Source organism: Ahaetulla prasina, chromosome 2 (assembly GCF_028640845.1).
Source record: "Ahaetulla prasina isolate Xishuangbanna chromosome 2, ASM2864084v1, whole genome shotgun sequence".
Taxonomy (NCBI): domain Eukaryota; kingdom Metazoa; phylum Chordata; class Lepidosauria; order Squamata; family Colubridae; genus Ahaetulla; species Ahaetulla prasina.
The window spans coordinates 61,770,074-61,798,029 of record NC_080540.1 but is presented as its reverse complement, the minus strand read 5'-3'; the positions used below and the strand labels follow the sequence as shown (position 1 = coordinate 61,798,029).

The following is a 27,956-nucleotide window of genomic DNA, read 5'->3' as shown; positions in this document are numbered from 1 at the left end:
GAAAATGCCAATGATAAACCAAGAGAATGACTTAGAAAATATTTTTTTATTGGATATAAAAAAAGTCTTGTTAGTCTTGAAAAAAATCTGTGCAGTGGGATAAAGAAAAATTGAAGAGAAATCAACCATTCATTAATATTTGATTGAATTAAAGATTAAAAATTTTAGAAGTAAAGGGGATACATTTTTTGCAACTTTCTGACAACCCTTTATGGACTTTTTGCTGACATGGGGATTAAAAAGTTAATGTTTATGGATTTGGTTATAGATAAATGATGGGATATGAGATGAAGAAATATCTATTTCTTACAGGGGATTAAGTTACTACATTTATTTATACCTTGTGAAGTGGGTTGGAAATTACTTCTTTATATATTTCTTTCCTTTTTCATTATTATATTTTTTTCTTTATTTTTTTCCTGAACTTTTTATTCTTTCTTTCCATTCTATTTTCTTTAAGGATAGTTTGTATTAATTTTTACTACTGTAATTAAAATTTTTAACATTTGTTAACCAAGATCAGCGATTATCAATGTGCCGAAGATCCTCAATTGGATATCTGGATTCTTGACCATCCAAGTGATGTTGCCAAAGTCTTCTCCCAGTGTCTGGAAGCTGTGAAGTTCAAGATCAAGGGTGTCAAACTGGTGGCCCACAAGCTGGATGCATTATGCACAAACCACACCCAGCCCAGTTCCGCAAAGGAGGAAAATGTCGCAAAGCATCATGAGAAGGCAACATGATGCGGTGAGTTTGACACCTAGATGGAGAAAAAGTGGCTCTAAGTTCATGAACTTCCCACTTCTGGGTATTCTCCATGTTTAGGTTTACTGGGTTACACTTTTCCAGACAGAACTGATGCACAATTTGGAGACCATCCTCATAGCAACTCTTAAGGCAATCCTTATGATTTATATTGATATATTGACCATCAATTGTGTTGTAAATGTTGTACCTTGATGAAGGTATCTTTTCTTTTATGTACACTGAGAGCATATGCACCAAGACAAATTCCTTGTGTGTCCAATCACACTTGGCCAATAAAAATTCTATTCTATTCTATTCTATTGAGGAGCACATGGAAGCTGTGACCAGGAAGATTTTTACAGAAATCTGTGTGATCCATCATCTGTTTCTCTTCTCTTCTCTTCCCTCCCCCCTCTCTCCCTTTCCACTCCCCCCCCCCCGTAGTGATGCTCCTGAAGACCACTTAGAAACTTCATTTCATTGAGAATACAATGGCACAAGCAGTTTTGGGCATGTTATGGTATGCCCACAGAATACCTGTGCTTTGTGAACTACACTGGTTACTAACAGACTTCCAAAGTGCAGTTCAAATGCTGGTGTCACCTGTAAAGCTTCTCATAACATTCATACATGGAGGACCATCTTCCTCCTATAATGTCTACCCATCCCATAATATTTGATAGAGTTCACATGATTCAAGTGCTGTCTATTAAAGGAATTCATCTGATGGGGCCCAGGAGGTGGGCTTTTTCTAGCACTGAATAGCATTCCCCCAGAAATCTGAAGAGCGTGGACCCTCTCTCTTTTAGACAATTGTTAAGGCCTGGACCTTTCTTTAGCCATTGGGCCAAGGTATGGTATAGGGTTATGGGTTGAGTTTCCTGTTTGTGGCTATTATTGTTTCATTGTATCTGTTGTCTTTTTCTGTGAGCATCTTTTCCTTTTTGTGGTTTTACTTTCTGGACTGATTATTTATGATTTTAATATGACTGTTGCCCAGAGTCATTCTGAGTAGCCTACAAATGTGATACATTGATTTTAATTAGCGTGCTTTAAATCTGGCCAAATTATGCTCATATCTGCAGGACTATTTCCATACTGCACAGGCATCTTTCTTATTTTATTCTTTTACCACCTTTTCTAAAAGCAGCAATATAAACTCCTCCCTCCTCCCCTTTGTTTCTCATTGTTCCTTTTCCTAATTCTCAGCTCCTGATGCAAAAACAATTTAATGTAGAATTGTATTTTAATTCTTTAATGGGAACTAAAATGATTTGCCACTGTAACCCAAAATACGCTTTGATACACCCATAGCCTATAGCTCACAACCAGGAAGCATCCATTTTCAGTTTGCTCTACTGCACATTCCCTTGCAGGTTTATTCTTCACCATCTTCTTATGTCCACCTTTCTACTTACTTCTTCCTCTGCCTTAACACCAGCCTTGCTATATCCTCTAGGCTAATTTGAATACCTTTGACATCTTTCAGAAGTCTCTTAATACTAAATCAACACACAAACAACAAACAAACAAAGACCCTTGACAACTAAATACTTTCATGTTTAGGATTCCCTTTATCTCTGAGTTTACATGGGTTGAGTTCTTTTCTTTCTCTTTCATGAATAGGTGATGTAGCTAGAGATGTACCCAATAAGAGAGGAATTTTACATGTGCTGGATCTTCAATATCTTCCACAATTCCTGCCTCTTTCCCAGCCTCAGAAAAAAAATCATTACAGAAATTTTATTAGGACTGCCAGATTTCAGCTGCAAAAATCCAGACAATTCTAAAGAAATATAAAACTTTCTTTGCTTTTTCAATCTGCAACAGATTGAAATATCAGGTAACCCTAATATTGAAAACAAACAAGAAAGAAAAAATACCCCATACAATTAACTCAAAGCAGAAGCGAAGGTGTTCAGGTCAGCCTTCTATGTGTTACTTGCATGCTTTCTATAACCTTATATGTATTTTGTAGGTATGGAGACACCTAATTTTGTTAGAAGAGTTGCAGCCTGATTCTGTCTTCCTTTGAAGCAGGTGTCATAATATTTCTAAGGATATTAAGCAATAGTAGCTCACACACAATACCGGTAGCAAATTGTGAATGAACTTAGTATCCAGTGTTCTGAAAAAAACCTTGAGTGTTTTATAGAGGAGAGACAGCTTAACAACTACAGAACTTGTCAAAGAGAAGTTGCTGTTTGAGGTTTCTAACAATCAAAGTCACGTTAAATTGCCCATTCTATTCTTTCAATGTTTTATACTATCTTAATGATTTTGCCTCATTTAATCAACATTATTAATAATGAGTCATATCAAGTCCACTTTGCTTTCCTTACACTGATTCCCTGATCAAATCCTAGAACATGTCTTAACTTTTGCTAGTAGAACACACAATAAAACAGAACCAAATGAAGTACTTGCTGTCTTTGCAGGATGTATCATCCAAGAGCATGGTTATAATTGTTGGACTATACTTAAAATGCTTTGTCTCCTGTCAGAATATTAGCACCTTGGAACATGTTAGACTATGCAAGCATTGAAAGTTATTTCAATTTTTTTTAAAAAAATTAGACTTTGCCCAAGTTGCACCTTTCCTATTACAGTAGCCTGTCATTTTTCAGGTTTTTGTGTGAAGCAGGAAAAAATGTTTGTTTTAATGAAACAAATAATTAAAACAGTGCTTCTTCGGTGCAACCCTTAAAATCATTATAATCTTCATCATCCCTTTTTTTAGGCTCATGTGGAAAGATGTAGGTATTTGAATAAATAGAAAACATAATAGAATCAAGAAAACATAAGAGCATATGCATCAAAGACAAATTCCTTGTGTGTCCAATCACACTTGGCTGATAAAGAATTGCATTGCATCGCATTTATCTATTCTTTTAACAATTAGCACTATAATATCTACAGAAGGTAAAGACTGCATATTCTACAACAGGAGTAAGAACCTTTCAATTGAGTCCTTACAGGAGCACTGATGGTGTTACCTAGTTGGATAATAAAAAGGTCTGCAAAAAAACAACCAAGCTCAGAGAGCACCAAGGAGCCCACAGTTCAACGCTTTTCTTCTATGAATCCTTACACTTACTAAATTTAATTTACTATATAAGGTTCGGTTCCTTTGCCCACATGTAAATGTATTAAAGTAAATTAAGTGTTGTACCTTATGATTCTTGATGAAGGTATCTTTTCTTTTATGTACACTGAGAGCGTATGTACCAAGACAAATTCCTTGTGTGTCCAATCACACTTGGCCAATAAAAAATTCTATTCTGTTCTGTTCTGTTCTGTTCTAAAGAAGGGGGAGACTCTCTTTAACCTGACAAGGTGGGCAAAATAAACTGAGGAATAAATAGGGTTAAAGCAGCTTTGCTCCATTAGGTTTCCTCCAGAGGTGTAAGTCAACCATGACTGGCTGCGGATTCTGGTACCTGCGCTACCACCACAGCTAGAAGGGGGCGTGCCCAAGACCCCTGGGTAGAAGAGGGTCTCTAGGACACGCCCATGCGACCAAACACCCTCCTGGATGATCGCACACCCTTCCTCTACCGATTCGCCGTCAAGTGCTTTGGCATCCCTGATTGGATCCCGGAGTTCTAAATCAGCACGTTGGACAGCTCCCTCTACGATCGAACGCCCCTATTGAATCCAGACGCGATCCTCTCGTAATCTCCCCCACCCCCCGGATTTTAGCGGCCTTTCACACATCCACACATCCCTTCGCCAGTCTTAGCGAGACGATCGCCACCGTTTCCCGCCCAGCCTCTCCTCCCCCCCTCCACCTGCCCACAATGAAGATGGCGGAGGGGTTTGCTTCACCCGTCTACGCTATACGGGTGGGCGCTACCACGGCCGGGCGACAAGAAGGGGGGTAGCAGGGAGGGCGGAACGGACCATCGGGGCAGCCGGGAGCCATGTTGAGGCTGCGGGAGGAGGCGATGCTGTTGCCTCCGCCGTCGCCACGGAGCGGTGAGAGCCACGGGAAAAGCAGCGCCGCCGCTTCCAGATAGATGGTGGCGGCGGCGGCGGCAGCCGAACCTGGCAAGGCGGCAGAGGCGAGGCGGGGCCGGGGGAGCAGCGCCAGGCCAGGGCAGCCGGGCAGGGGGGCGGGGAAAGGGCCGAGGGACCATGGCTGAACCGCCGCCTCAACCTCCGGGACCAAACCAGCGCCGTCCTCGCCAGGATCGCCGCCTGGAGCTGCTGCTGCTGCTGCTGCTTCTCCCTTTGTTTCGCTTCAGCTTGGGGAAGCCGGCGGGCAGCGGGGGCTTGGGCTGCATCCACCGGGCGAAGCCGGAGAAGCCGAGCGGTGGTTGGCCGGGCTGCGCTCTCTTCGGGGAACTAAAGGAAAGCTCGCCGTCCGCCAGGCTCCGGGAGGACGATCGGTGCTGCGTGGGCTCCCTCTCGCAATCCCTGGCGGGGCAAGGGAAGAAGAACAGCAGCTTTTCTCGTGGTGGATCCCTGACCCCACCTTGGGGAAAAAGGACGATCCGCTGCCCGGTTGGCACCCTGGGAGAGCCGGGCAGCGCTCCCCCTTGCTTGTGGATTATAAATGCTTCCGCACTTCTTCCGGATCCCCCGAGTCCGGCAAGGCTCGGAGAAAGCCGGGCGCGGACTACCTGGGGATGCCTCGCGAGGCTCGCTGTGGTTGGGGTGGATTCCGCGCAGAGGGGCGTCTACTCAAGCCCTTCCAATCAACGCCCTAGGAAGGGTTGGAGCCAGCCGGACAATGGGGTGTCCAATTGGATGAAGGCTCCTTCCAAAAATCGCCGGGATCCCACCCGTTTTAACAGGACTCCAGCCTGTCTCCGGCGGCTCCACCTGTATACAAAGCCATCGCGCCGCTTTCAGAACTGCACCGACCGCTCCTTACTGAGGAGCTCCGAGCGCTCGGCCAACCGAGCTAGGAGAAAAAGCGGCGGTCCCCCCATGCCTCCGTGGTTGCCGATTATGCGACTGGCTTCCTTTTCCCGCCCGGGAGCCCGTCCGCCTTTCTGCAGGTGGTTCACCCTGTTGACCTGCCTTCAGCTCTGCCTGGGGCAACCGGTGCCCCGTGGAATTCCCCTCAGCTGCTGCGCCGGCGAGGGCTGTGGGAGCAGCCCAGAGCGATGCTGTCTTTGTACCTGGACCAGAAAAGGCTGGGCGAGAGCTCTTTCGGCGGTTTCAGCAGCTCGGACAGCTCCCTGTGCTTTTCTGGGAGACCGGAGAAGGCGCGAGCTCCTCTTTTCTCTCCGTCTATTCGACTCTACCAAAGGCTGTTTACAAACCCTTTGTTTTGAGGTAAATTTTAGGATTCCGTCCATCCCGGAATTCTTTCCCTCCCTGCCCTTAAAAGCCATTCTTCCAGCTCTGCAGAGTGAAATAACCTATTCCACGTGTGCCAAGAAAAGGAGGCGAAGGGAAAGAGCGCCTCTGCCCTTGCTGAGGGTTCGGAGGGCAGCCAATCGCCACCCCCTCTTCCCTCAGTATAATTACCAAGTCCAGGTGGCTGAAAACCAGCCTTCAGGCACACCAGTGATAACGGTGGCAGCCCAAGACTCTGATTCGGGGGATGCTGGGCGGCTGGTCTATTCCATGGATGCTCTGATGAACAGCAGGTCTCTTGAACTGTTCAGCATTGATTCCCAAAATGGCCTCATCAGTACCACGGAAGTTTTGGATAGGGAAAATATGGACCTACACTACTTCCGAGTGACTGCTATAGATCATGGGATTCCCCGTCTCTCTGCCACCACCATGGTTGCAATCACGGTTGCAGACAGAAATGACCATAATCCAGTATTTGAGCAGAGTGAGTACAGAGAGACGATCCGGGAAAATGTAGAAGAAGGTTATCCCATTTTGCAGCTGAGGGCCACCGATGTGGACTCTCCACCCAATGCCCATATCCGATATCGATTTGTTAATGAACAAGCCGCTCACTCTGTCTTTGAGATAGATTCACGGTCAGGGTTGATCACTACAAGTGGGCAAGTAGATAGGGAGAAAATGGAGAAGTATTCTTTGGTAGTGGAGTCAAATGATCAAGGTAAGGAGCCCGGCCCTCTATCCTCCACAGTTAGAGTGTATATAACAGTTCTTGATGAAAATGACAACGTCCCACAATTTAGTGAAAAGCGGTATATAGTCCAGGTAAGAGAAGATATAAGGCCCCATTCAGAAATTTTAAGGGTCACCGCCACTGATTTAGACAAAGACAACAATGCTTTAGTTCATTATAACATCATCAGTGGTAATAGTAGGGGCCAGTTTTCAATTGACAGTGTGACTGGGGAAATACAGGTGGTAGCTCCTTTGGATTTTGAAGTTGAGCGAGAATATGCCTTGAGGATCCGTGCCCAGGATGCAGGACGTCCTCCTTTGTCCAATAACACAGGCATGGTGAGCATCCAAGTAGTGGACATTAACGATCATGCTCCTATCTTTGTCAGCACCCCCTTTCAAATATCTGTCTTGGAAAATGCCCCTTTGGGCCATTCAGTAATCCACATCCAGGCTGTGGATGCAGATTATGGAGAGAATTCACGCATTGACTACAAGCTTGCTGGCGTCGCTTCGGATACCCCCTTTGTAGTGAACAGTGCCACGGGCTGGATTACTGTGAGTGGCCCTTTGGATCGAGAGACTGTGCAGCACTACTTTTTTGGGGTAGAAGCCCGGGACCATGGCTCTCCCTCTTTATCTGCTTCTGCCAGTGTCACCATTACTGTCATGGATGTAAATGATAACCGGCCCGAATTTACCCAGAAAGAATATCTCATTCGCCTCAATGAAGACGCTGCGGTGGGGACTAGTGTTCTTAGTGTAACAGCAATTGACCGGGACGTGAATAGTGCCATCAGCTATCAGATAACAGGTGGGAACACACGGAACCGTTTTGCTATCAGTACTCAAGGCGGAGTGGGATTAATCACCCTCTCTTTGCCCCTGGATTACAAACAAGAGAGGCGGTTTGTGCTAACCGTGACAGCCTCTGACCGGACCCTGCATGACAACTGCCATGTTCACATCAACATTACAGACGCCAACACTCACAGGCCGGTGTTCCAGAGTGCCCATTATTCAGTAAGCGTTAATGAGGACCGTCCAATTGGTAGCACGGTGGTAGTGATCAGTGCCACAGATGATGATGTTGGAGAAAATGCCAGGATTATCTACTACTTGGAAGACAATATCCCCCAGTTTCGGATTGATGCAAACACGGGTGCCATCACCCTGCAGGCAGAGCTGGATTATGAGGACCAGGTCACCTACACCCTGGCCATTACAGCGAAAGATAATGGGATCCCCCAGAAAGCAGATACCACCTACGTGGAAATCATGGTGAATGATGTCAATGATAATGCCCCTCAGTTTGTGAGTGCTCACTACCAAGGCGTCATCTCCGAGGACAGCCCTCCCTTCACAAGTGTGCTTCAGATCTCTGCCACTGACAGGGATGCCCACGCCAATGGACGGGTGCAGTACACATTCCAGAATGGAGAGGACGGCGATGGGGATTTCATTATCGAGCCCACCTCTGGGATTATTCGAACCATCCGCAGGTTGGACCGGGAAAGCATTCCTGTTTACGAACTTACAGCCTACGCTGTGGACAGGGGAATGCCTCCCCAAAGAACCCCTGTCCACATTCAAGTGTCAGTGCAAGATATTAATGACAATGCTCCGGTCTTTCCGGCTGAGGAGTTTGAAATCTTTGTGAAGGAAAATAGCATTGTGGGTTCTGTTGTGGCCCAGATCACAGCCCTGGATCCAGATGAAGGACCCAATGCCCAGATTATGTATCAAATTGTGGAAGGCAATATCCCTGAAATCTTCCAGATGGACATATTTTCGGGTGAGCTCACTGCTCTCATTGATTTGGATTATGAGACCAAGCCTGAGTATGTCATTGTGGTTCAAGCCACTTCCGCCCCCCTTGTGAGCAGAGCTACAGTCCACATCAAACTCATTGACCAGAATGACAATAGTCCCGTTCTGAAAAATTTCCAGATCCTCTTTAACAATTATATCTCCAACAAATCCAACACTTTTCCTTCTGGTGTGATAGGGAAGATCCCTGCCTATGACCCAGATGTGTCTGATAGACTGTTTTACACCTTTGAACGAGGAAATGAACTGCACTTGTTAATTGTCAACCAGACTAGTGGAGAACTTAGACTCAGCCGTAAACTGGACAACAATCGTCCCTTAGTGGCCTCCATGTTGGTGACTGTCACAGGTAAAGATGATTTTAATTTTCTCAATATATTGCATCAAAGTTGGATTTCCTTGAATTATTAAAAAAAAATTAAACAGCTTATTTGCTTTTTCTAAATTTATGGAAATCAGAGATGGGAGAAAGGAAGCGAGTAAAGAGACTTCGATAGTTAATTATATTAGCAGGTCTTTTATTTTTATTTTTCCTAGTTTCCTTTAGGGTGTAATAGCTCAGTGGGCACAAAAAAGCAAGATTTGATTGCTTCCTGTTATCTCATGGCAGACTCATTTCATAATATATTAGATGGAGCCAAGTTCCTGCCCTGAAGAGTTTACAGTCTAAATTAGATTAAAGTGCACACAAAGGAAGGGAGAAAGGATGTAACTTGATAAGTTAAACCTGCCTGCTGCACAGAGAATGGGGATGCTGCCTGCTTCGTTTCTCTGTTTCTGTTCATGCTATAGCAAGAATAGTCTAACCAAATATGGACCTTTGGAAAGTTATAATGATCCTCTATGGTTTTTGAGTTAAAGGAAGCATAAGTTAGCAACAAGTGGTGTAACTGGGAGTTTGTCTGACTGCAGCTTTCTCTGCCTACCAGATAATTGGAATTCGGGAAAAGGCAAAAAGAATTACTCTGAGGGGGAAAAAGTATTAACAAGTACAGTGTTTTTGAGCTAAAATTGCCATTTTGGATTATGTTTCCCTATTTTGCCTCTGGGCTAGCCAATAACATGAAGGTGATCAGAGTTTCACATCGATAGCATGATTGATGTAATTTGCCTGGTACTTAAACATTCTTTGTCTGGATGGGAAGAAACTGTGATAGATTTGAAAACTTGCAATTTGTTCTTAAATGTTATATTTCTTCCCTCTCTCTCCCTCCCTCTCTCTCTCTCTCTCTCTCTCTCTCTCTCTCTCTCTCTCACACACACACACACACACACACACACACACAGAGGGAGGGAGGGAGGGAGGGAGGGAGGGAGGGAGAGGCTTGAAGTATTTGGATGGCATGAAGAGATTTATCATTTTAAAACCATTTACAACTTGCTTTTTCTCTTCAAGGAAATTAATGCAATGTATTCCCAAGATCACACTCTGCACATTTATTGCCATTTATTCAATGTGCTTGGGGGATTTGCTGGAACAGTTCTGAGGATCTTATGATCAGGTGAACCCCTAAACACATTGCTTATGTGATAATAAATGTGCAGGACATGATTTGGAGAATGCATTGCATTAAATTCCTTAAAGAGAAAGGCTCAGCCCCAAAACATACATTCATAATGAAGATAATGCCTCAGCTTGGACAGTTTCTTTCCCCTAATAAACAGCAGGAGTCACAGATCTGACTTAAGGAGCAAAGATTCTTGGGATGTAGAACACAACTTCTAGGCCCATTTATACATCCAATGCATTTCCTTTTAAGAATGAATTGCTGGATATATCTGCTAAATGCATCTAAAGCTTCTGTATCAGGTGCATTTTTCAAAAGCCATTGTCTTTCATTTTATTTATCTTATCTTCCAAAAAAGCAAAATAATTTGATTCCTCCCCCCTCCGGATGACTGATTGGATATTGCTTTGGCTATCACGTGGATTCAGCTAGTGAGCCAAATGCTTAAATTATCACTTTTCTATACTGCAAGAAGGAAACAGTTTCCACCATTAGGTATCTTAGAAGATTTAGCCCAGGCCTCAACTATCTCATAAGCAAGATTTGGCTTCTTGCTTAGATTTAATTAAAGTAGCCCTTTTTGATTAAATAATGTGATGAGTCTGATTACCATGTCTTGGCCATAATCAATATTTATGTCTTGGCCATAATCATTTCTTTGTCCTCCCTGCTCAGTCTCACTATTCATCTGCTTCTATTTCATGTTACATGCAAAATAATCATTTGTTGGTTGGTCATTTGCCTTGTCCATTTTTTCTAAAATCTATTTAGAAAATAAATTTACATACCAATTCTTGTAAATACCAACAAATTATCTGGATTTGTGGGGATATGCTGATAGAAACTCATATTATCTTTATAATATATGAGCTCTGCATTTACGCAAATACATATATCTCTGTAAAATTCCCCTACCTTGGAAATAGCTGTTACAACCATTTCTCACTTTGAATCAAAAGGGTTTACAATAGTAGCCAAATACAGCCAAGAAAAATGTATACTGTACAAGGCCAAGAATAGGATTCTAAATAGCCTGAAGTCTTCCAGTTCTAAACTCTTCCTATAAGGCTACCACTCCATTATGGTTGCAAGATGTAGGGAAGTCCTATCCTGCTTACCTTCTGGAAGACTATCAAGACCCAGCCTTTTCTTTAAGCATTGGGCTAGGATGGAGGATGAGTCCAGCATTTGCGTTCTTCAGGTAGTGCTGTGGTACCTCGTGCTTTGTAAAAGTTTAAATGTTGTTGCATTTTTAATTGGCAGGGTTGGATGTTAGCCACGTTGAGATGTTTTATAGAATGTGGGTGGAAATGTCACTTTAACAAATAAGTGGCATGTTTTATAACTGATCCCTAATGATCAGTGGTGGGTTGCCCCCAGTTGGTACCGGTTCTTGCGAACTGGTAGTAAAACCGGGGGGGGGGGGCAAGGCTCCGCCCACTGACCCTGACATCATCAGGAAGCTTCTGCGCATGCGTAGAAGAAAACGCGCGTATTATCCCGCTGCGAACCCATAGTAAAGTTAAGTAGAACCCAGCCCTGCTAATGATGTAAAAAAAAAGATCCTTAGGTAGAAAGCATGTACAGGAAGTCCTCTAGGAGGAGAAAGAGGGGAGAAGGTTGCATCTGTATCTCACAGCCTTAGTTACTCAGCTGTGTCTAGGGAGACTTGCATTATTCATGGCCATCTCCACATCCTAGTTAACTGTCTCCTTTTTCTTCCTGCCATGAGATTAATAGGGGGAAATGGTTGGGAAAAGGCAACCCCTGTTTCCTTCCAAAGATGGGGACAGGACAGGCGGACGTGTTCAGGGCAGTCAACTCAGGCTCACTGCTCGATTAGGGTTCCTCAGGGGTTAATTGTAACTGCAGGGTAGTGCAATATTATATTCATGCCCCCAGAGGGAGGTGGGAGGAGGGAGAGGCATGCAGGCTGGTGATTGGAGAACTACACTGACCTTTCCAGGAGCCTGCCAGGGTGCACTCAAGTAAACTCAACCTCCGAATGCACTTAAGCCTTGCACAAAGGCGGGAAGAAATCACATTTTCAGGCTTTGCATTAAATTCACTCAGAACAACACATGAGGATGTTATCATTTTTCCAGTGTGAAAATGAGGAAAGAAAAGCTTAAGCTCAGGATGGCAAAGAACATGGAAAGAGCATTAGGCAAAGAAACCACCCCTCAGGCTATGAATAGGGGAGGGGAGGGGAGGGGAGGGGCAGCCCTGTGCCTCTGGCTGGGTTTGATAGTTATTCGGGATGTTTCGGCCCTTCCGTTGGAGAACAACTGATTTCTTGCAGATTTTTATATCTTATGATTGCCTATGTTTTCAATTCAGCTGTCTATGGAACAGTTTCTGTTCCAATTTGATACAGTGGAACCAAGGATCAACCTAATGGTTGAAATCAGTGAACAATTAGCCAGGTCTTAGAAAGAAAGGAAAGGGACAGTTTGTGAAATGGATCTTAATGGATAGAAATCCTAGCTTTGCTGTATTACTCAATTATGCATGACAGTCTTAGACTGTAACAGAAATACATTCCTTTGCTTGCAAAACAGGATGCAGTCATTTTTTTTTGTTTTAAAAGGCAACACTGATATTAGGATATAAGTAAGTTTCATTCCAGTGAAGAGATTTTTTTTTTATCCCTTCATTAATTCTAGCCTCTGGGCATGCTTTGGACATGTGGCATCAATTTCACCCTGGTGCCCAGCTAGAATTACTGTGGTTAGCAGCTAATATGGATATCGATCTATTTCACAAGAGTGGTATCAGTTAAGCTCCATTCTGCTTCTGATGTCATCTATCTAGCTTGGTCAAGTAAAGCTGGAAAACTGGTTCCGATTCTTGGGCCAAATCCGGTTCCTGTTTAACTAATAGAGTTGCTATGTAAGATGTGAAGAAATTCTGTTTCCTTTGCATCCACCTGGCTTTGGCAGATATCTCTAGTGATTAAGAAAATTGCTTGAGGAGCCTATGGCCTAAGGCTCAAACTTGTAGTTCCAGATAAATCTTCCCAGCAGAGATTTTTGGTGTCTTAAAAACTACTGAATATTCTGCAGTGCAAACATTATATTCACATATGCATACAAACAAACCTCTATGTAAAGGGAAGAGTCATGTAAGAGTTAAAAGTGAGGAGAAATAACTATAATGGAGAAAACATAAAAGGATCAATTAAAATAAAAGTAAATATATGTTTTAAATTATAGTGATCATTCAAGATTAATAAATTTCCAGGCACTGATAGTTAATATATGTGATGGAATTAAAAATAATTGTTATTCCATGCAAATGACGGAATGGAACTTTTTAGTAAGTATAAATTTGGCAGGTTTTTGCTAGATTCACCTTCAAAATTCCTTTGAAAGGGATAGCCACTTTAAATTCATTGATCGAATGCCCTGAATGTTGCAATTTCTGATGTCAGAATTATGTACAATTATTGTTTTGTATTGAGAATGCTGTTTATTTCTCTTATGTAGAATGATGAAAGGCACAATTAGCAATTCTGTGGTATAGTTGTTGAACTGGTACTAGAGAGATCCAGGTTCAAATTTACTCTCAGCCAAGGAAACCATCAGGTGATTTTGGGGCAGTTTCTCTCTCTCAGCCCAACCTACTCCCAGGGGAGAAAATGAAAGAGAGAATGTTGTATGTGCTAACTTGAGCTTCTGAATGATAGGCAGGATATATATTTAATAGATAGATAGATAGATAGATAGATAGATAGATAGATAGATAGATAGATAGATAGATAGATAGATAGATGACATATAACATTGAAAGATGAATGCTTGATGTTGTGGCTGACCTTATTCAATCCTTTAATGGTTTAGGCTGAGTAGTGGTTGGGATAGAGTTGATTTCTGGTTCTGTTACAAAGTCCATGTCCTCTATTGATACTTCAGTGTCATCCCTTGTGGTCAATTCTGAGCAGCATCTTCAGATTGGGGAGCTCTCTGAAAAACAGAACAGGCAGCCCAACCAAGGCTTGTGACAGGAAAGCAACTCTTACTAAGATCATGGATGATATGTAGGAATGTATTATTTCCCCTGGGGATTTTAGATGACAAGAAGTGGTGTTTTTTTCCTTTTTCCTATAACCGTTCTATAAAAGATTACTCATAGGTATATGATATATCTTGTTGATCATTCCTTCGATATTGTAGGCCTTGGATGTGAAATCCTCCATTTTTAAGTCTCTGATCAGTCAGAAGAGATGCAGTTGTATCACAGGCTCTGACTAAGCAGACTGTGATATATTATGGTATATTTTGAATAGAAACCAAAAGCAAAAAGTTGTAGGCTTCTGGTTACAGGTGGTACTTATACTGGTTCCTGATAGCACAACAGTTACAATGCTTACCAGTTAGATAACTGGTCTAAAGTGGATAGAAATATATGTCTCAACAACACCTATAATCCAAAAATAAAAATACCTAAAGATGTCATTAAAGGTAAAGGTAAAGGTTCTCCTCGCACATACATGCTAGTTGCTGCCGACTCTAGGGGGCAGTGCTCATCTCTGTTTCAAAGCCAAAGAGCCAGCACTGTCCGAAGACATCTCCGTGGTCATGTGGTCGGCATGACTCAATGCCAAAGGCGCATGGACACCAAAGGTGGTCCCTATTTTTTCTAATTGCACTTTTTACGTGCTTTGGAACTGCTAGGTTGGCAGAAGCTGGGACAAGGAACGAGAGCTCACCCCGTTACACGACAGCACCAGGGATTCGAACCACTGAACTGCCGACCTTTCGCTTGACAAGCTCAGCGTCCTAGCCCCCTGAGCTACCACATCCCCTTAAAGATGTCATTACTGCATGCCAAATATAGGATAAGCTTTTTCTGAAAGTTAATATATGTTAATGCGAATAAATATTTTCTGTGTTCAGATATTGCATCCAGCCAGCAAATCATTCATATAGTCCTTCATGCAAAGGCTAGAAACTAGATGATCAACTCCTAAGTGGCTGTGGGTACTGAACAAGTCTGGTGGATCACTTGAATAATTGCAAGCAATTCCAGCATGCCATCAGCATCCCTTTGCAGCTAGAATTCTCCATTATAGTAGGAAAATATCTCAGAGAGGGGCGATAATTTGCCATTTGAATTTCCATTTATTACAAAGCAGCTGACATTCTCTAAACATCATTAGGTATTTAGATGACCAGCATGGGTTTGCTGTCATGCCATCAAAAAAACCATATGCATTATTCCGCTGAAATCAATCAAAATATTTTAGGCCTGAATTCACTTTCTGCTAGGTATTTTTATAAAGAGGTCTCATTTTTCAGATTTGTTTAGAGCTCCAGGATGGTTAGTTTCAAGGAGATCTAAAAATTACATTTATTTAGGCTAACTGTTTATTTTTATTTATTTATTTATATCTCACCTTCAATATTTTTACAAATAAGACAGCAAACCAGGGGTATTCACTTACCTTCGCTACCAGTTGGCAAATATGAGCGCACGCACCACCTCCGTATGCGCAGAGCATCAAAAACAGGACGTGATGACATCTGGGCAGGTGGGTGGAGCCTCCCGCAGCTGCAGCTACCGGTTCACCTGAACCGGATAGAACCGGCTGAATACCACCACTGCAGCAAATATATCCAACATACCTTCCTCCTCCTATTTTCCCCACAACCACCACCCCTGTGAATTGAACTGGTGTTTGGTAGTGTTCCCAGATTGAATGTTTTAATCTTTGCATTTATGTTTTCAAGGGAGGCAGCACTTTAATTAATTAAATTAATATAACACATTGTGAAAGTATCTATCCTCTAGAGCAGGGGTCTCCAACCTTGGCAACTTTTAAGACTTATGGACTTCAACTCCCAGAATTCCTCAGTCAGCTTTGCTGGCTAAGGGATTCTGGGAGTTGAAGTCCACAAGTCTTAAAGTTGCCAAGGTTGAAGACCCCTGCTCTAGAGTGCTTCCCTTCTAGAAGGTCCATATTAGGAGTTAATTAGGAGTTTATACTTGCTAAAAATTCATGGTAATAGCACTGCTTTATCAAGAATTGAGTCTTCTTTGGGGTGAATGAAGCCCAGTGGTCCTGGGTGAACTATAATTTACCAGATTCAATATATGGAAATTTTGGTGGCCCAAAATTAGAATCTCCCCAAATGACTTTTGCAAGAGCCGTGGTGGTGCAGTCGTTAAAATGCAGCATTGAATGCAGCATTGCCAGCAGTTCGATTCTTACTGGCTCAAGGTTGACTCAGCCTTCCATCCTTCCAAGGTCGGTAAAATGAGGACCCAGATTGTTGGGGGCAAGATGCTGACTCTGTAAACAGTTTAGAGAGGGCTGTAAAGCACTCTCTATGGTATGGACTCTAAAGGCTATTACTATTGCATGTGAACTGCAGAGAAAGTAACTCATTAGTACAAATATTTGTACAGGATTAAATTTTACAGGATTAAATTATTTCTGAATGCTTTAGGAAGGTTTGGCACGTGACAGAACTTGTGCTTCCTACCTACAATACAGATATAAATGTAGCCAGGGCTCATTAGTAGTTGAGTACATATTATTGGAAAGAGAAATGAAGGGAAAACATCAGCCTCCTTGTAAGTAAACCAACAGGTCTTGATTGTAATTGCCAGTGAATTCAGATCTGGCTAAGCTTAATGGCTGCTCTACCTAAAAGGCAGGTGTGGGAATTGGAAAAGAAGGCGAGAAAAGATAGCAGATACCAGAGCACAATGACAAAGACAAACCTGCAGAGGAAACATTGGAAATTTCCTTATCATGCTCTGTATAAACATATTACCCACTTGTCTATGTAGCTGGTTGGGACCTAGCTCATTTGTCATGGACAAACTACTGTACAATATTGTAAAATAGACCTGGTTCCTGTATTGGGATTCCTTATGTGAGGAATGACATGGGCCAGAGTTTCATCAAGAAGGCATTCTTGTTTTGCTGAGACTGGGGTGTCTATTCAATCTAGAATTATAGGGCTGGAAGGAACCTCAAAGGTTTTCTAGTCCAACCCTATGCTCAAGGTAGGAGACCTTATTATCTTGATCTAATCCCAGTCTATTTTTGAAAACCTCAAGTGATGGAGCATGCATAATTCCAGTAGGCAAGTTATTCCATTGATAAATTGTTCTGTCAGAATTGAATTGAGTCTACTGGTGTGAAGTAGGATATCAAGCCTCAAATTATGCTGCCTGTTCTATTTTAGATTTAAAACAGTTTTTTTTAATGTATGCATGGGCTTGGATTACTGGCACTCCAAAGAGTCTGTTTTGTTTTTAACCTCTGACCCTGAATCTTAAGGATATGGGAAGAATAAACTTCAGCTGGTTTTCTACATCTTTAGTGTCAGATGTGTTTGTGTTACACATGAGTTAGCCCCTCCCCTCTCTGACTACAAGGGCTTGACACAGAGGGACAAGATCACTGTACAATGCTAACATCTACCCAGAAGCGTGCACTATATGAGGCCTTGCTCCCATCCTGATAACTACCTTTCTTACTTTTTAACGTGTGTATGTTTTGAGAGAGAAACTAGATGAACCTGGATGTGCCTTCCAGGTCAATCAATAGATATGCATATCCCAAGTGCCTCTTCCCAAATACTGTTGGTCAGGATGCTGAACCAACTTAAGCATCATTCTTTGCTAAAGCAAAATGAAGGGGGAAAAATGCACCCAAACAACCTCTATGCTATTCCCTGGATTTGCATTAAAGAAGTATGTGCCAGGTGGCCCACTCTAATCAATGACCAGAGGTTCATCTTGATGATTGGATTTGGTTTGTTTTTTTTAAACAGCTGCTGCAGACACATCACAAAAATAACTAAAATGTTAGTTGATCCTACCCAGTTAATGAAATCATTTTTCATTAACTCAGTGCTGCAAGAGTTGACTAGAGATATCCGAGTGGAGAATAAGCTGGTTATGCGCGCTATGTGAACTATGCAATAAAATATTAGTTCTCCAAGAAGAGCTTCCTTCCTGGGAGAAATTCAGTCAAAGAGCCACAAAATAGACTTTTTCCCCAGGTCTCTAAACCGGATAGCCCACAAGCCTCAGAACATTTGTCTTTGTATTATTCAAAGTGGAAGAGGGATAAGCTACTTGCACACTGACTATTGTGTGCCAAACCAACTGCTGCTGTCACTTGAAAGCTACATGTGAGGAAATCTCCAGACTACCAGAAAGGGTGAATATTCACCAGCTCCACCTCTTCATCAATTGCCAGGCACTGCACTTATTCAGAGTAGCTGATTAAAATTACTCTTGGGGGGTGGGGGGCGTGCATTGATGCTTTCCAGACAACGTTGGGCCTTTTGTATGTAGGTTGAAAGGTGGGGAGGGGGAAGGTTCATTCTCTTAACCATCTGCTGCCCTTTAACAGAACAGATTGAGAGTTACTTGAAAGGCTTGAGCTATTGCTAGGATTGCATTGCAAGTATTTAGAAGATATAGAGATATTAAAAAACATCTTCTAGGAAAGAGTCTTTCCCCCCCACTCCCTCCCTCTCTCTCTCTCTCGTAGGTCTGTTATACAAACCAATTATCCAGGTAGGGAAGTGTAGTTCTCATGTCACATTAGTTTTCAGACTTTAGGAGGATGTTCCAGTCCCTGAATTCCAAAGAAATGTGTTTGGGTATAAAAATTATGGCAAATTTTACAGCCAAGGTGAAATAGGTTGTTCCATATTAGCCCTTTTTTCCTTATTGGATGTCATTTGTTCACTTCATGAATTTATTGCCTGATTAGGGAGGAAACGGTAAGGAAATAAGGGGGTGGGAGGGAAGCAGTACTCTAGGGGGAGAAAAGGTAACTCTGAATATAATGGCCAATAGTAAATGAAAGAGAGATTTTGCTGAACAAAGCACTTCTAGGTAAAGATTTAGCTTTTTTGTTATGATAACTTCTTTTAAGGATACAAGTTCTTAAAATAAAAATATATTAATAAAGTCATTGTCAAGGTTCCGACTGACGAACCCAACCAAAGTAAGCGTGGCTTAGATAATCCAATCTCTTAATGCAAAACTTTATTGAATACATCATTTTGGCACTGATGTGGGCAAAGCCAGATCTGGCCATTTCCCATGCAAACCCACATAGTCAAAGTTCAGGCTCTCCCTCCCTTCAATTTGATCTGTTTACATTGTCCAATTGAGCCTCCTGGTATTGTTTTGAGAAAGTGTTTTGGCTCTGATAACCACCTGCCGAAACATCCTTGGTTCTCAAGGCTGGCATCTTGATGTCCAGGACTTAAGTTGTATCTTCCCCTTCCCTCCCCCTATAGGTTGTTGGCAAGCTGAGAAGGGTGCAGAAAAGGTTCACGTATGCTCCTGTTTCAGCACTTGGTGCTGAAAAGGTTAGCCAACACTGCTCTAACCTATCCTTTCCTTTACCATTTTAATTCTTCTTTCAGCTGATGACAGAAAAATGATATCTCAGACATTTTAACAGGCTCTAATATAGAAAGAACCATAGTCTTGCAAGTCCAGTACATAATGACTTTTGAACACAACTAGTGTATTTCAGTGGGAGATCTTTCTGGTAGATTGTGCCCCATGAACCAAATCTTTTTCTCATTTTAGTAACCCTAGTTGCAGCCAAATGTCACCATTACTCATTTGATATTTTTAATAGGATAATTTATTTGGCATGATTGTTATTACAAATCTCTAAGGGGAAAATGCATTTTGCATTGCAATGAACTTAAGAAATCACAGCTGTAGCAGCATTCTTTCCAATGTTCTTCAGTCAACACAAGGTCTATAAACCTGTTGCTTAAAAAAAAGAAGAAGCTACTGTATGTAAGTCTCAGCAAAGCCAGTGCTGATTAGGAGACTTCTTGGCACTCCAAAAATATTCAAAACTATATAAAGGTAAAGGTAAAGATTCCCCTCGCACATATGTGCTAATCGTTCCCGACTCTAGGAGGCGGTGCTCATCTCCAATTCAAAGCCAAAGAGCTAATGCTATCCGAAGACATCTCTGTGGTCATGTGGCCAGCATGACTAAATGCCAAAGGCGCACGGAACGCTGTTACCTTCCCACCAAGGGTGGTCCCTATTTTCTACTTGCATTTTTTACATGCTTTCGAACTGCTAGGTTGGCAGAAGCTGGGACAAGTAACGGGAGCTCACCCTGTTACGCAGCACTGGGGATTCGAACCACTGAACTGCCAACCTTTCGATCGACAAGCTCAGCATCTTAGCCCCCTGAGCTACTCAGAACTGTATACCACATTGTAATTAATATTTAAAAATATTACCTCCAAATATTTCATCTGCTCTAGATAAATTTCTTCCCTCTGAACTGTCAATTCATTAATACAAGAAAGAAGAGTAGTGATTGCAATGCCTCGGATGGCTTTGAGAACACAATTTGCCCTAATCAGGACTAGAAATGTATGGGATCTTTTTAACTTCCACCTTCAGTCAATCTGTCCTATGTTCCACCAGCTTAAAGGCCAACTCTCAGAAGTAAGAACAGCATTTATCCTTAAGATTGTGATCTCTCATTTGATATGCCCCTTAAATCTGTAAAGCAGGGGTGTCAAACTCAAGGCCCAGGGGCCGGATCCTTCAGTCAATCTGACCACCGTAGCCAAAAACGGAGCTGACAAGGGCCGTATGCGGCTCTCCTGAGCTCTGTTTTTGCTGGCAGAGGGTTGCAGTGAGACTCTTGCAGCTGAAAACAGAGCTCGGCAGAGCACTCAGGCCACCATAGGCGCCCCCAACATGAGTGAAGTTGAGCTGGCCACACCCACCCCACCCCTCCAAGGTCAAACACAACCCTGATGTGGCCCTCAATGAAATCAAGTTTGACACTCCTGCTGTAAAGTATTATGGGTTCCTTAAACCCCATGGAAGGTGATCAAGGGAGTTTCAGCCTTGGTTTTATGGTTCATTTTTCTAAGCATTCCAGGAAAGGAAGCCAATTAAATAGCTCCTTGATCATCAGGCCCTAAATTTTAAAAAAAAGAGTGACTATGATGCTTCTGAGTACAACAATTTCAAATTAACTCAATACCTAATTTTTCATGGGTATGTTTATATCAGCTCCTTGATAACAGTACTGAAGAGATTTGCAGTTGCTGTCTTTTATGCAGAAATGATATTCAGCAGGTTCTGACCAGTTCTGGAGAACCGGTAGTGGAAATTTTGAGTAGTTTTGAAAACCAGTAAATATCACCTCTGACTGTCCCTGCCCCCATCTATTCTTTGCCTCCTGAGTCCCAGCTGATCGGGAGGAAATGGGGATTTTGCAGTAACCTTCCCCTGGAGTGGGGAGGGAATGGAGATTTTACAGTATCCTTCCCCTGCCACACCCACCAAGCCGCTCCCACCATGCCATGCCCATCAAGCCAAGCCCACAGAACCGGTAGTAAAAAAAATTGAATCCCACCACTGCTTTCATGTTGTGTTTTTTAATTGACCTATCTAGCCTACAGCTCTGATATTTCTATTTGGAACTCCAACTAAGACCAGACTCTGCTTAGTTTCACAATCTGAGGCCAGTCAGATGCTACCATTTGCTGAAAATGGTTAATGACTACTTTGCAGTACTTAGTATCGGTAACTTTAAACAGAGAGTTTCCCAAATGTGCTATTTCATCTTCTCTGTTTAAACTTAACAACCTGCCATGTTATTAGAGCATGGCTATTAAACAAAGAATGTCATCTAATGACATGGCAAAGAAAAGCACAAGCCTTTTATTGTACATTTACACAATTCACTTAACGTGGAGGACTGGACAATCTGTAAGTTTGACAGCTGTGTTCTTAACCATTTCTTTGAGTAAAAGTTATGAAACAACAAAGCCAGGTTTAGAATTCAGGCTGACCAAATAATCATATAGCACAAAAAAAAGGACGGTTGACAGCAGACAGAAGACTAAACCAAACTCTAAGCACATTTTCTTTTCCTATCCAAAGAAAGCAGTAATAATGCAGGAATATATAACCTAGCTAGCATAAGCACTCAAACATAGATGAAACAACCACAAATCAGTGGGAGAAGAGCTAGGACTGTAACAGTAAAAACTATAGTCTGCCTCCTTAGAGGGAGGAGATCTAATGATCACATCAGTTAGCTTTTAATTCTCTCAATGTTGCCGCCATGTCTCAGTCTCTGTCTCTCTCCCTCTTTCCCCCTCTCTCTCCCCCCACCCAACTGGCCTCAGTCTCTGCAACACATAAATGCTTCTAGAATACCATGACTTTCAGCAGTCTCTGCACTGTGTGCGGAATACAACATTTAGGATTTATTGTTTCTTCTCTATCTTTTCTGTTTAATATAATATTCAGGCTGGCCCATACAATAGTAAAAATGCAAATTACAAACAGGACCAAATGTAATACAGATTAAAATAAAACCAAAATCAAAGTCTATTGTTAAAATAATAAAAATAAATAACATTTTTGATGAAAGATATGTATTTTTTTATCATATTCTTAGAGGAGCCAACTTATTTCTTAGGGAGCGCCTTTTTAAGCCTGGGAACCACACAAGAGAAAACCATGTTCTGTATAAAAGAGATTTGAGCTTCTGGCAATAGAAGAGTTGCTTCTAGTGGCAGGTAGGTAACTAACAAGTTTATAGCAAGAAACATGATCCTAGAGATAATCAAACCAAAGGTCAGCAATATCTTAAATTGAGGCCAGAAGGCAACTGATAGTCAATATAGACTAACTGTGATACCATAATTTCTACAGTCAGCAGCCTGGCGCCATATTTAGTGACTACTACTATTTCCAGACATATTTCAAGCCCCAGATAATGTATGTTATAGTAGTCTGGGTGTGTTGTAACCAATGCATGGATAACCATTGCAAAGTCTAACAGGAAGGCTCACAGTTCTTGCAGTAGCTATATAAGTGGCTTGCCATATCAGCCGCATGCAGTATGGCTAGCTCAGGACCAAGTAACACTCCAAATCTGGAAAGCTGTTCCTTCTGAGGAAGTACAGCCCACACACCATGAGCTTTAACCACACTTCCAAAACCCAGCTTTTCCTTTACCTCCATCTTGCCTTAATTTAATTTCATTTTGCTCTTTCTCATCTAGCGCATTATTAAGTTAGGCAATTTTCAAGAGTACCGATTGCTTCCTTGGAGTTAGAAGGTTAGAGAGTAACAGAACCAACTGTCATCAGCATACTGATAGTGCACCATTCAGAAACTCTAAATAACTATACCCAACAGTTTCATTTAGATGTTAAACAGCAAAGAGGATGGCAAGACAGAGTCCTGAGAGATACCATAGGTAGGTCAACAACCTAAACGTAAAACAGTAGATGCCTAAGTCGGACACTTTTTGAGCAAGTCCCAAGAGGAAGTAGCAGATTTATTTATTTATTTATTTATTTATTCAAAAAGTTTTACAAAAATTTCCCCCCCCTTTCCTCCCAACCCCTCTCCCTTCACAAACCCCCTCCCCCCTCCCCCCTGACTTCCCGGAACAAGCACAAGGTATAGTTAAAAATAAAACAAACATATGCTAAAAAAAAATTTTTTCCCCCAAAACTATTATACCAATTTCCCTCTCTAGCTCTGACTTCCTCCTTACATAACCAAAATCCTTCAAAAAATTAACAATAAACAGTAATAAAATATATAGATCAGTAGAACAAATTAATCCTAAAGTATTTAAAACCAGCTAAAGCATAAAAATCCAATCCAGTTCAGAGAATATCTCCCTTGTAGCTTCTATAACCATATAATTTCCCCCCCCAAGTCTTTCTTACATAAGATCTTTCGAGAATATTCTATTTAAAATTCAATACAACAGATTATAAAATTTCAATACAGGGAAATTACAATATCTATTCAACTTTAGTCCTTCCTCGTCAAAATCCAGTATAAATCCAAATATCTAGTCTTTTATGATAGTTATAAAACATATAATCAACCCATTTCTTCCAGATCCTTACGTATTGTCTTTCAGGAACGCTAATATCTTTTTCTGTTAATATTTCAAAAAAAAAAAATCTTTCAAGAATGATACTTTTGTCTCTTGCCATTTTTTTTTGATGCATTAGTCTCTGTCTTTCCTTCATTACTCCTTTTGAAAAGTCAGTCACAATATTTCCTAATAGTTCCTTATGTCCAAGAATCCACGAGTTACTGCCGTATATTCCCTCAATCCGAAAAGAGAACTCTTGGAAAGCATTAACCCTGTGAATTTTTCCATTTCGGGAGACAGCCTCCTGTAGCACAAATTCAGGCTTTTCATCCAAACTTTTTAAAAAAGGCTTCTTTACATCCATTCCATATTCCAAGTCCTGATTACTTTGGTTAATTTCCTCCAAACTCTCATCCAAAATGCCTCCATTTTTTTCCAATTCGTATTTTTGAGTAATTAAATACATTCTTTCTGTATAATCCTGTATAAAGTCACGAATCCATTCTTCTGAAAAAACCTTCATGGCAAAGTTCTTGCTGAAAATCCCCTTATAAAATACTTAAACAAACTAAAATAATCCAACAATCCACAGTCCAGTACAATAAGATAAAATCTCCATTCAGTTTCACTTTCTCAACAAGTAAACGCCATTTTATTTCATTGTGTTGATTGTAGATGAGAGAAAAAAATTTGTTTGTATTTTTAAAAGAAAAAATAGAAGTCAGATTTAATACTTGCAATTTAAATGACTGATCTCCTGTGTTTATTCCGTCTGCTTATAAATATCCATAACAATCAATTGAAGCAGAAGTGGTCGCTCTCTTCTCTGTCTGCTTGAAGCAGAAACACGCTGGGGCTGGAGCTGTACAGAAGGATTTCCAGGGAACTTTCCCTTTCGAGTTCCCCAAACGGGGCCTCTAGAGAGAGCTCTACCTTTCCTTCTTCTTGCTCTTTCCCTTCCCCTTACCGGGGAAGGTACTTTCAGCCGTTGATTTCGCTGGCTTTTACAGAATCCCAGCGCGGGCGCCCTTAGGGCGTCCTTCGGAGAGAGCGGAGCCACCAGAAGTCCGAAGTAGCAGATTTATTTATTAATTTACTTATATGGCCACCCATCTCAATTTATTTTGGTTCAGGAGAAGGCTTTTTCAGTCAATATCTTTTAAGCTGCTAACGTTAGGTATGCAGGGACACATCCTGCATTCAAGGAGATATCAATCACCTTCCTTAATGTAGCAGAAATTAGCTCTGGTGGGTAAAGCCTGAGCAAGCAAATGATGGCCCCTCATTCTCTCCCTATACCCCATCCCCATCCATAAGATCTACAAGCTGAAAAGAATTAAGATGAACCTGAGAAGCAGCTGCCAAGGTTATTTTCCTGTGACCTGACCCAACGCTGGAGTCTAGATTAAGCTGAATCTGATTGATTGATATAAATTGTTCACAGTGAGCTTCCAACTGTTCCGGCTCCCTCCTTCAGCATCTTGATGGAAGAGATACTGCACACTATAGAAAAGTGTGCTGTATTCTGTGCTGACACAGTGAAGGCAGAGAAGTATCCCTTTTCTCCATACCCACCATGACAGGGTAGGATGCTAAGAGGGGCCCATTCTATTTTCAGCCTAGTGGTGAAATTCAAATTTTTTAACTACCAATTCTGTGGACGTGGCTTGGTGGGCGTGGTGTGGCTTGGTGGGCATGGCAGGGGAAGGATACTGCAAAATCTCCATTCCCCACCCCACTCCCAGGGAAGCATATTCAAAATACCCACTCTCTCCCCACTCCTGGGGAAGGATATTGCAAAATCTCCATTCCCACCCCACTCTGGGGCCAGCCAGAGGTGGTATTTGCCGGTTCTCTGAACTACTCAAAATTTCCTCTACTGGTTCTCCAGAACCTGTCAGAACCTGCTGAATTTCACTCCTGGTTCAATCCAACATAAGAGCCTCCTCCCTTTCTATGCTAGCCCTTTGCTTCATCTCTCTTAGCTCCTTGATAAACCAATGTGCAATTGAGTTCTTTAAAAAGGAAAGGAGGCATTGAGGGCCAACAATGTCAACAGCCCAGGCCTTCTCTGCAGATCAGCCAAAGGTTTAGCAATATTGTCAGATGATAAGATAGAAAATTCCCCAAGTGCATTTAGAAAACTGGCTTCATTAGACACCATCAGATCATTGGGATGGATCATTTTAACCATTCCTTTACCCCTGCAGGGGTTTATAGCAGCCGTCAGTCTACAGCAGACTAGGAACGACAGCGTTATAGAATTCCTCCACTTTTTATTTATTTATTTATTTATTTATTTGATTTTTATACCGCCCTTCTCCCGAAGGACTCAGGGCGGTGTACAGGCAAAATAAAACAGATAGTACAATATACAATTTAAAATGCAATTAAAAAACTTATTTTAAAATTGGCCTGAAAAGTATACAATGAACTAAAAACCCCATTTAAAATTAGTTAATAAGAATTTAAAATTTAATAAAATTCAATTTAAGCCAGCCCCGCGCGAATAAAAAGATATGTCTTCAGTTCGCGACGGAATGTCCGAAGGTCAGGTATTTGGCGTAAACCCGGGGGAAGTTCGTTCCAGAGTGTGGGAGCCCCCACAGAGAAGGACCTTCCCCTGGGGGCCGCCAGCCGACATTGCTTGGCGGACGGCACCCTGAGAAGTCCCTCTCTGTGAGAGCGTACGGGTCGGTGGGAGGCATGTGGTAACAGCAGGCGGTCCCGTAAGTACCCAGGCCCTAAGCCATGGAGCGCTTTAAAGGTAGTAACCAAAACCTTAAAGTGCACTCGAAAGGCCACAGGTAGCCAGTGCAGTCTGCGCAGGAGCGGTGTTATATGGGAGCTATGCGGAGCTCCCTCTATCACCCGCGCAGCTGCATTCTGGACTAACTGAAGCCTCCGAGTGCACTTCAAGGGGAGCCCCATGTAGAGAGCATTACAATACTTTCAGCTCATGGCTAGCAGATGAACAGGAAAATGTAATTCTATGCTGCCAACAATGATCTACCAGATTTTTAAATATAGTAGATCTAATATCAATTGCAACAACTCTCACTCTTTCAGTTCATTCTCTCATAGTGGGTTATTTCTGTATCAGTACCCAAGGTTCAAATTTGGATGGATCTAATTTTCTTCTGAATCTTGAGCTGCTCTTTTTCTTAATTTGGGAGTTTCCCAACTTCCCCTTATTTACAACATACCTACCAAATTGACTTACTTTTTAGCCAATTATATGTATAAAATTTAAGTTACTTTTTTATACCTTAAATGCAAGGGACTCATAGTTTCTTTTCTCTAAAATGTTAGAAACCCCGGTTTGATTCTTTTTTGGAGAGCCTCCTCTTTTGAACAGACTTGAAAACCAAAAAAAAAAAAAAAAGCCATTCATTTACAGGATGTACACCTAACAATATTTCTGGGAAATTGTTTTTAATCAACAAACAGCAATTAAAGAGGCTAATAATAAAAATAACAGATGAAATAAGACAGTGAAATGTTGTTGAAATGTCCTGACAGTGAAAATGTCTTTCCGACAGCTCTTGCTGTTGACTTGCTCTGGGGGCTTGGACTTTGCACCTTTAAAGGATAGGAATTAGTCATGGATGGTTCAGAAAGAATCAGCAAGCAAGAGACATTGGCTGTGAATTCCCTACCACATCAGGTGTTCTCTTCTCAAAGGCTTTGTTCTCCACAGATGGAGGGCAGCACTTATAACACTGTCCCCATGCTTGTGGTGAGCCAACTCAAGTCATCTGGATGTGTAAGAAGGACAGAGCGATGCCCTTCCCCTGTTAGATGCAGAAACCAAACATTCTGTCAGTTGTATCACTTCAATTCTGGTGAAGCATATTGTGTTGAATTCATAGTTTGAAATTTTGAATTTAACCTAAAAGCTGACAGGACTCCAAGACAGTGTCCATAAGAGT

At 41.8% G+C, this 27,956-nt stretch overlaps 1 protein-coding gene across 1 annotated transcript in view; it reads left to right on the top strand.

Annotated features, from left to right (window-relative positions):
* Positions 1-4,671: 4,671 nt before the first annotated feature.
* Positions 4,672-27,956, top strand: part of CELSR3 (cadherin EGF LAG seven-pass G-type receptor 3) — a 114,755-nt gene continuing 91,470 nt past the window's right edge. The window contains exon 1 of the mRNA XM_058167159.1: positions 4,672-8,974. Within this exon, the coding sequence (XP_058023142.1) occupies positions 4,885-8,974 (4,090 nt within the window). The 5' untranslated portion in view covers positions 4,672-4,884. The remainder of the gene's footprint in view (positions 8,975-27,956) is intronic.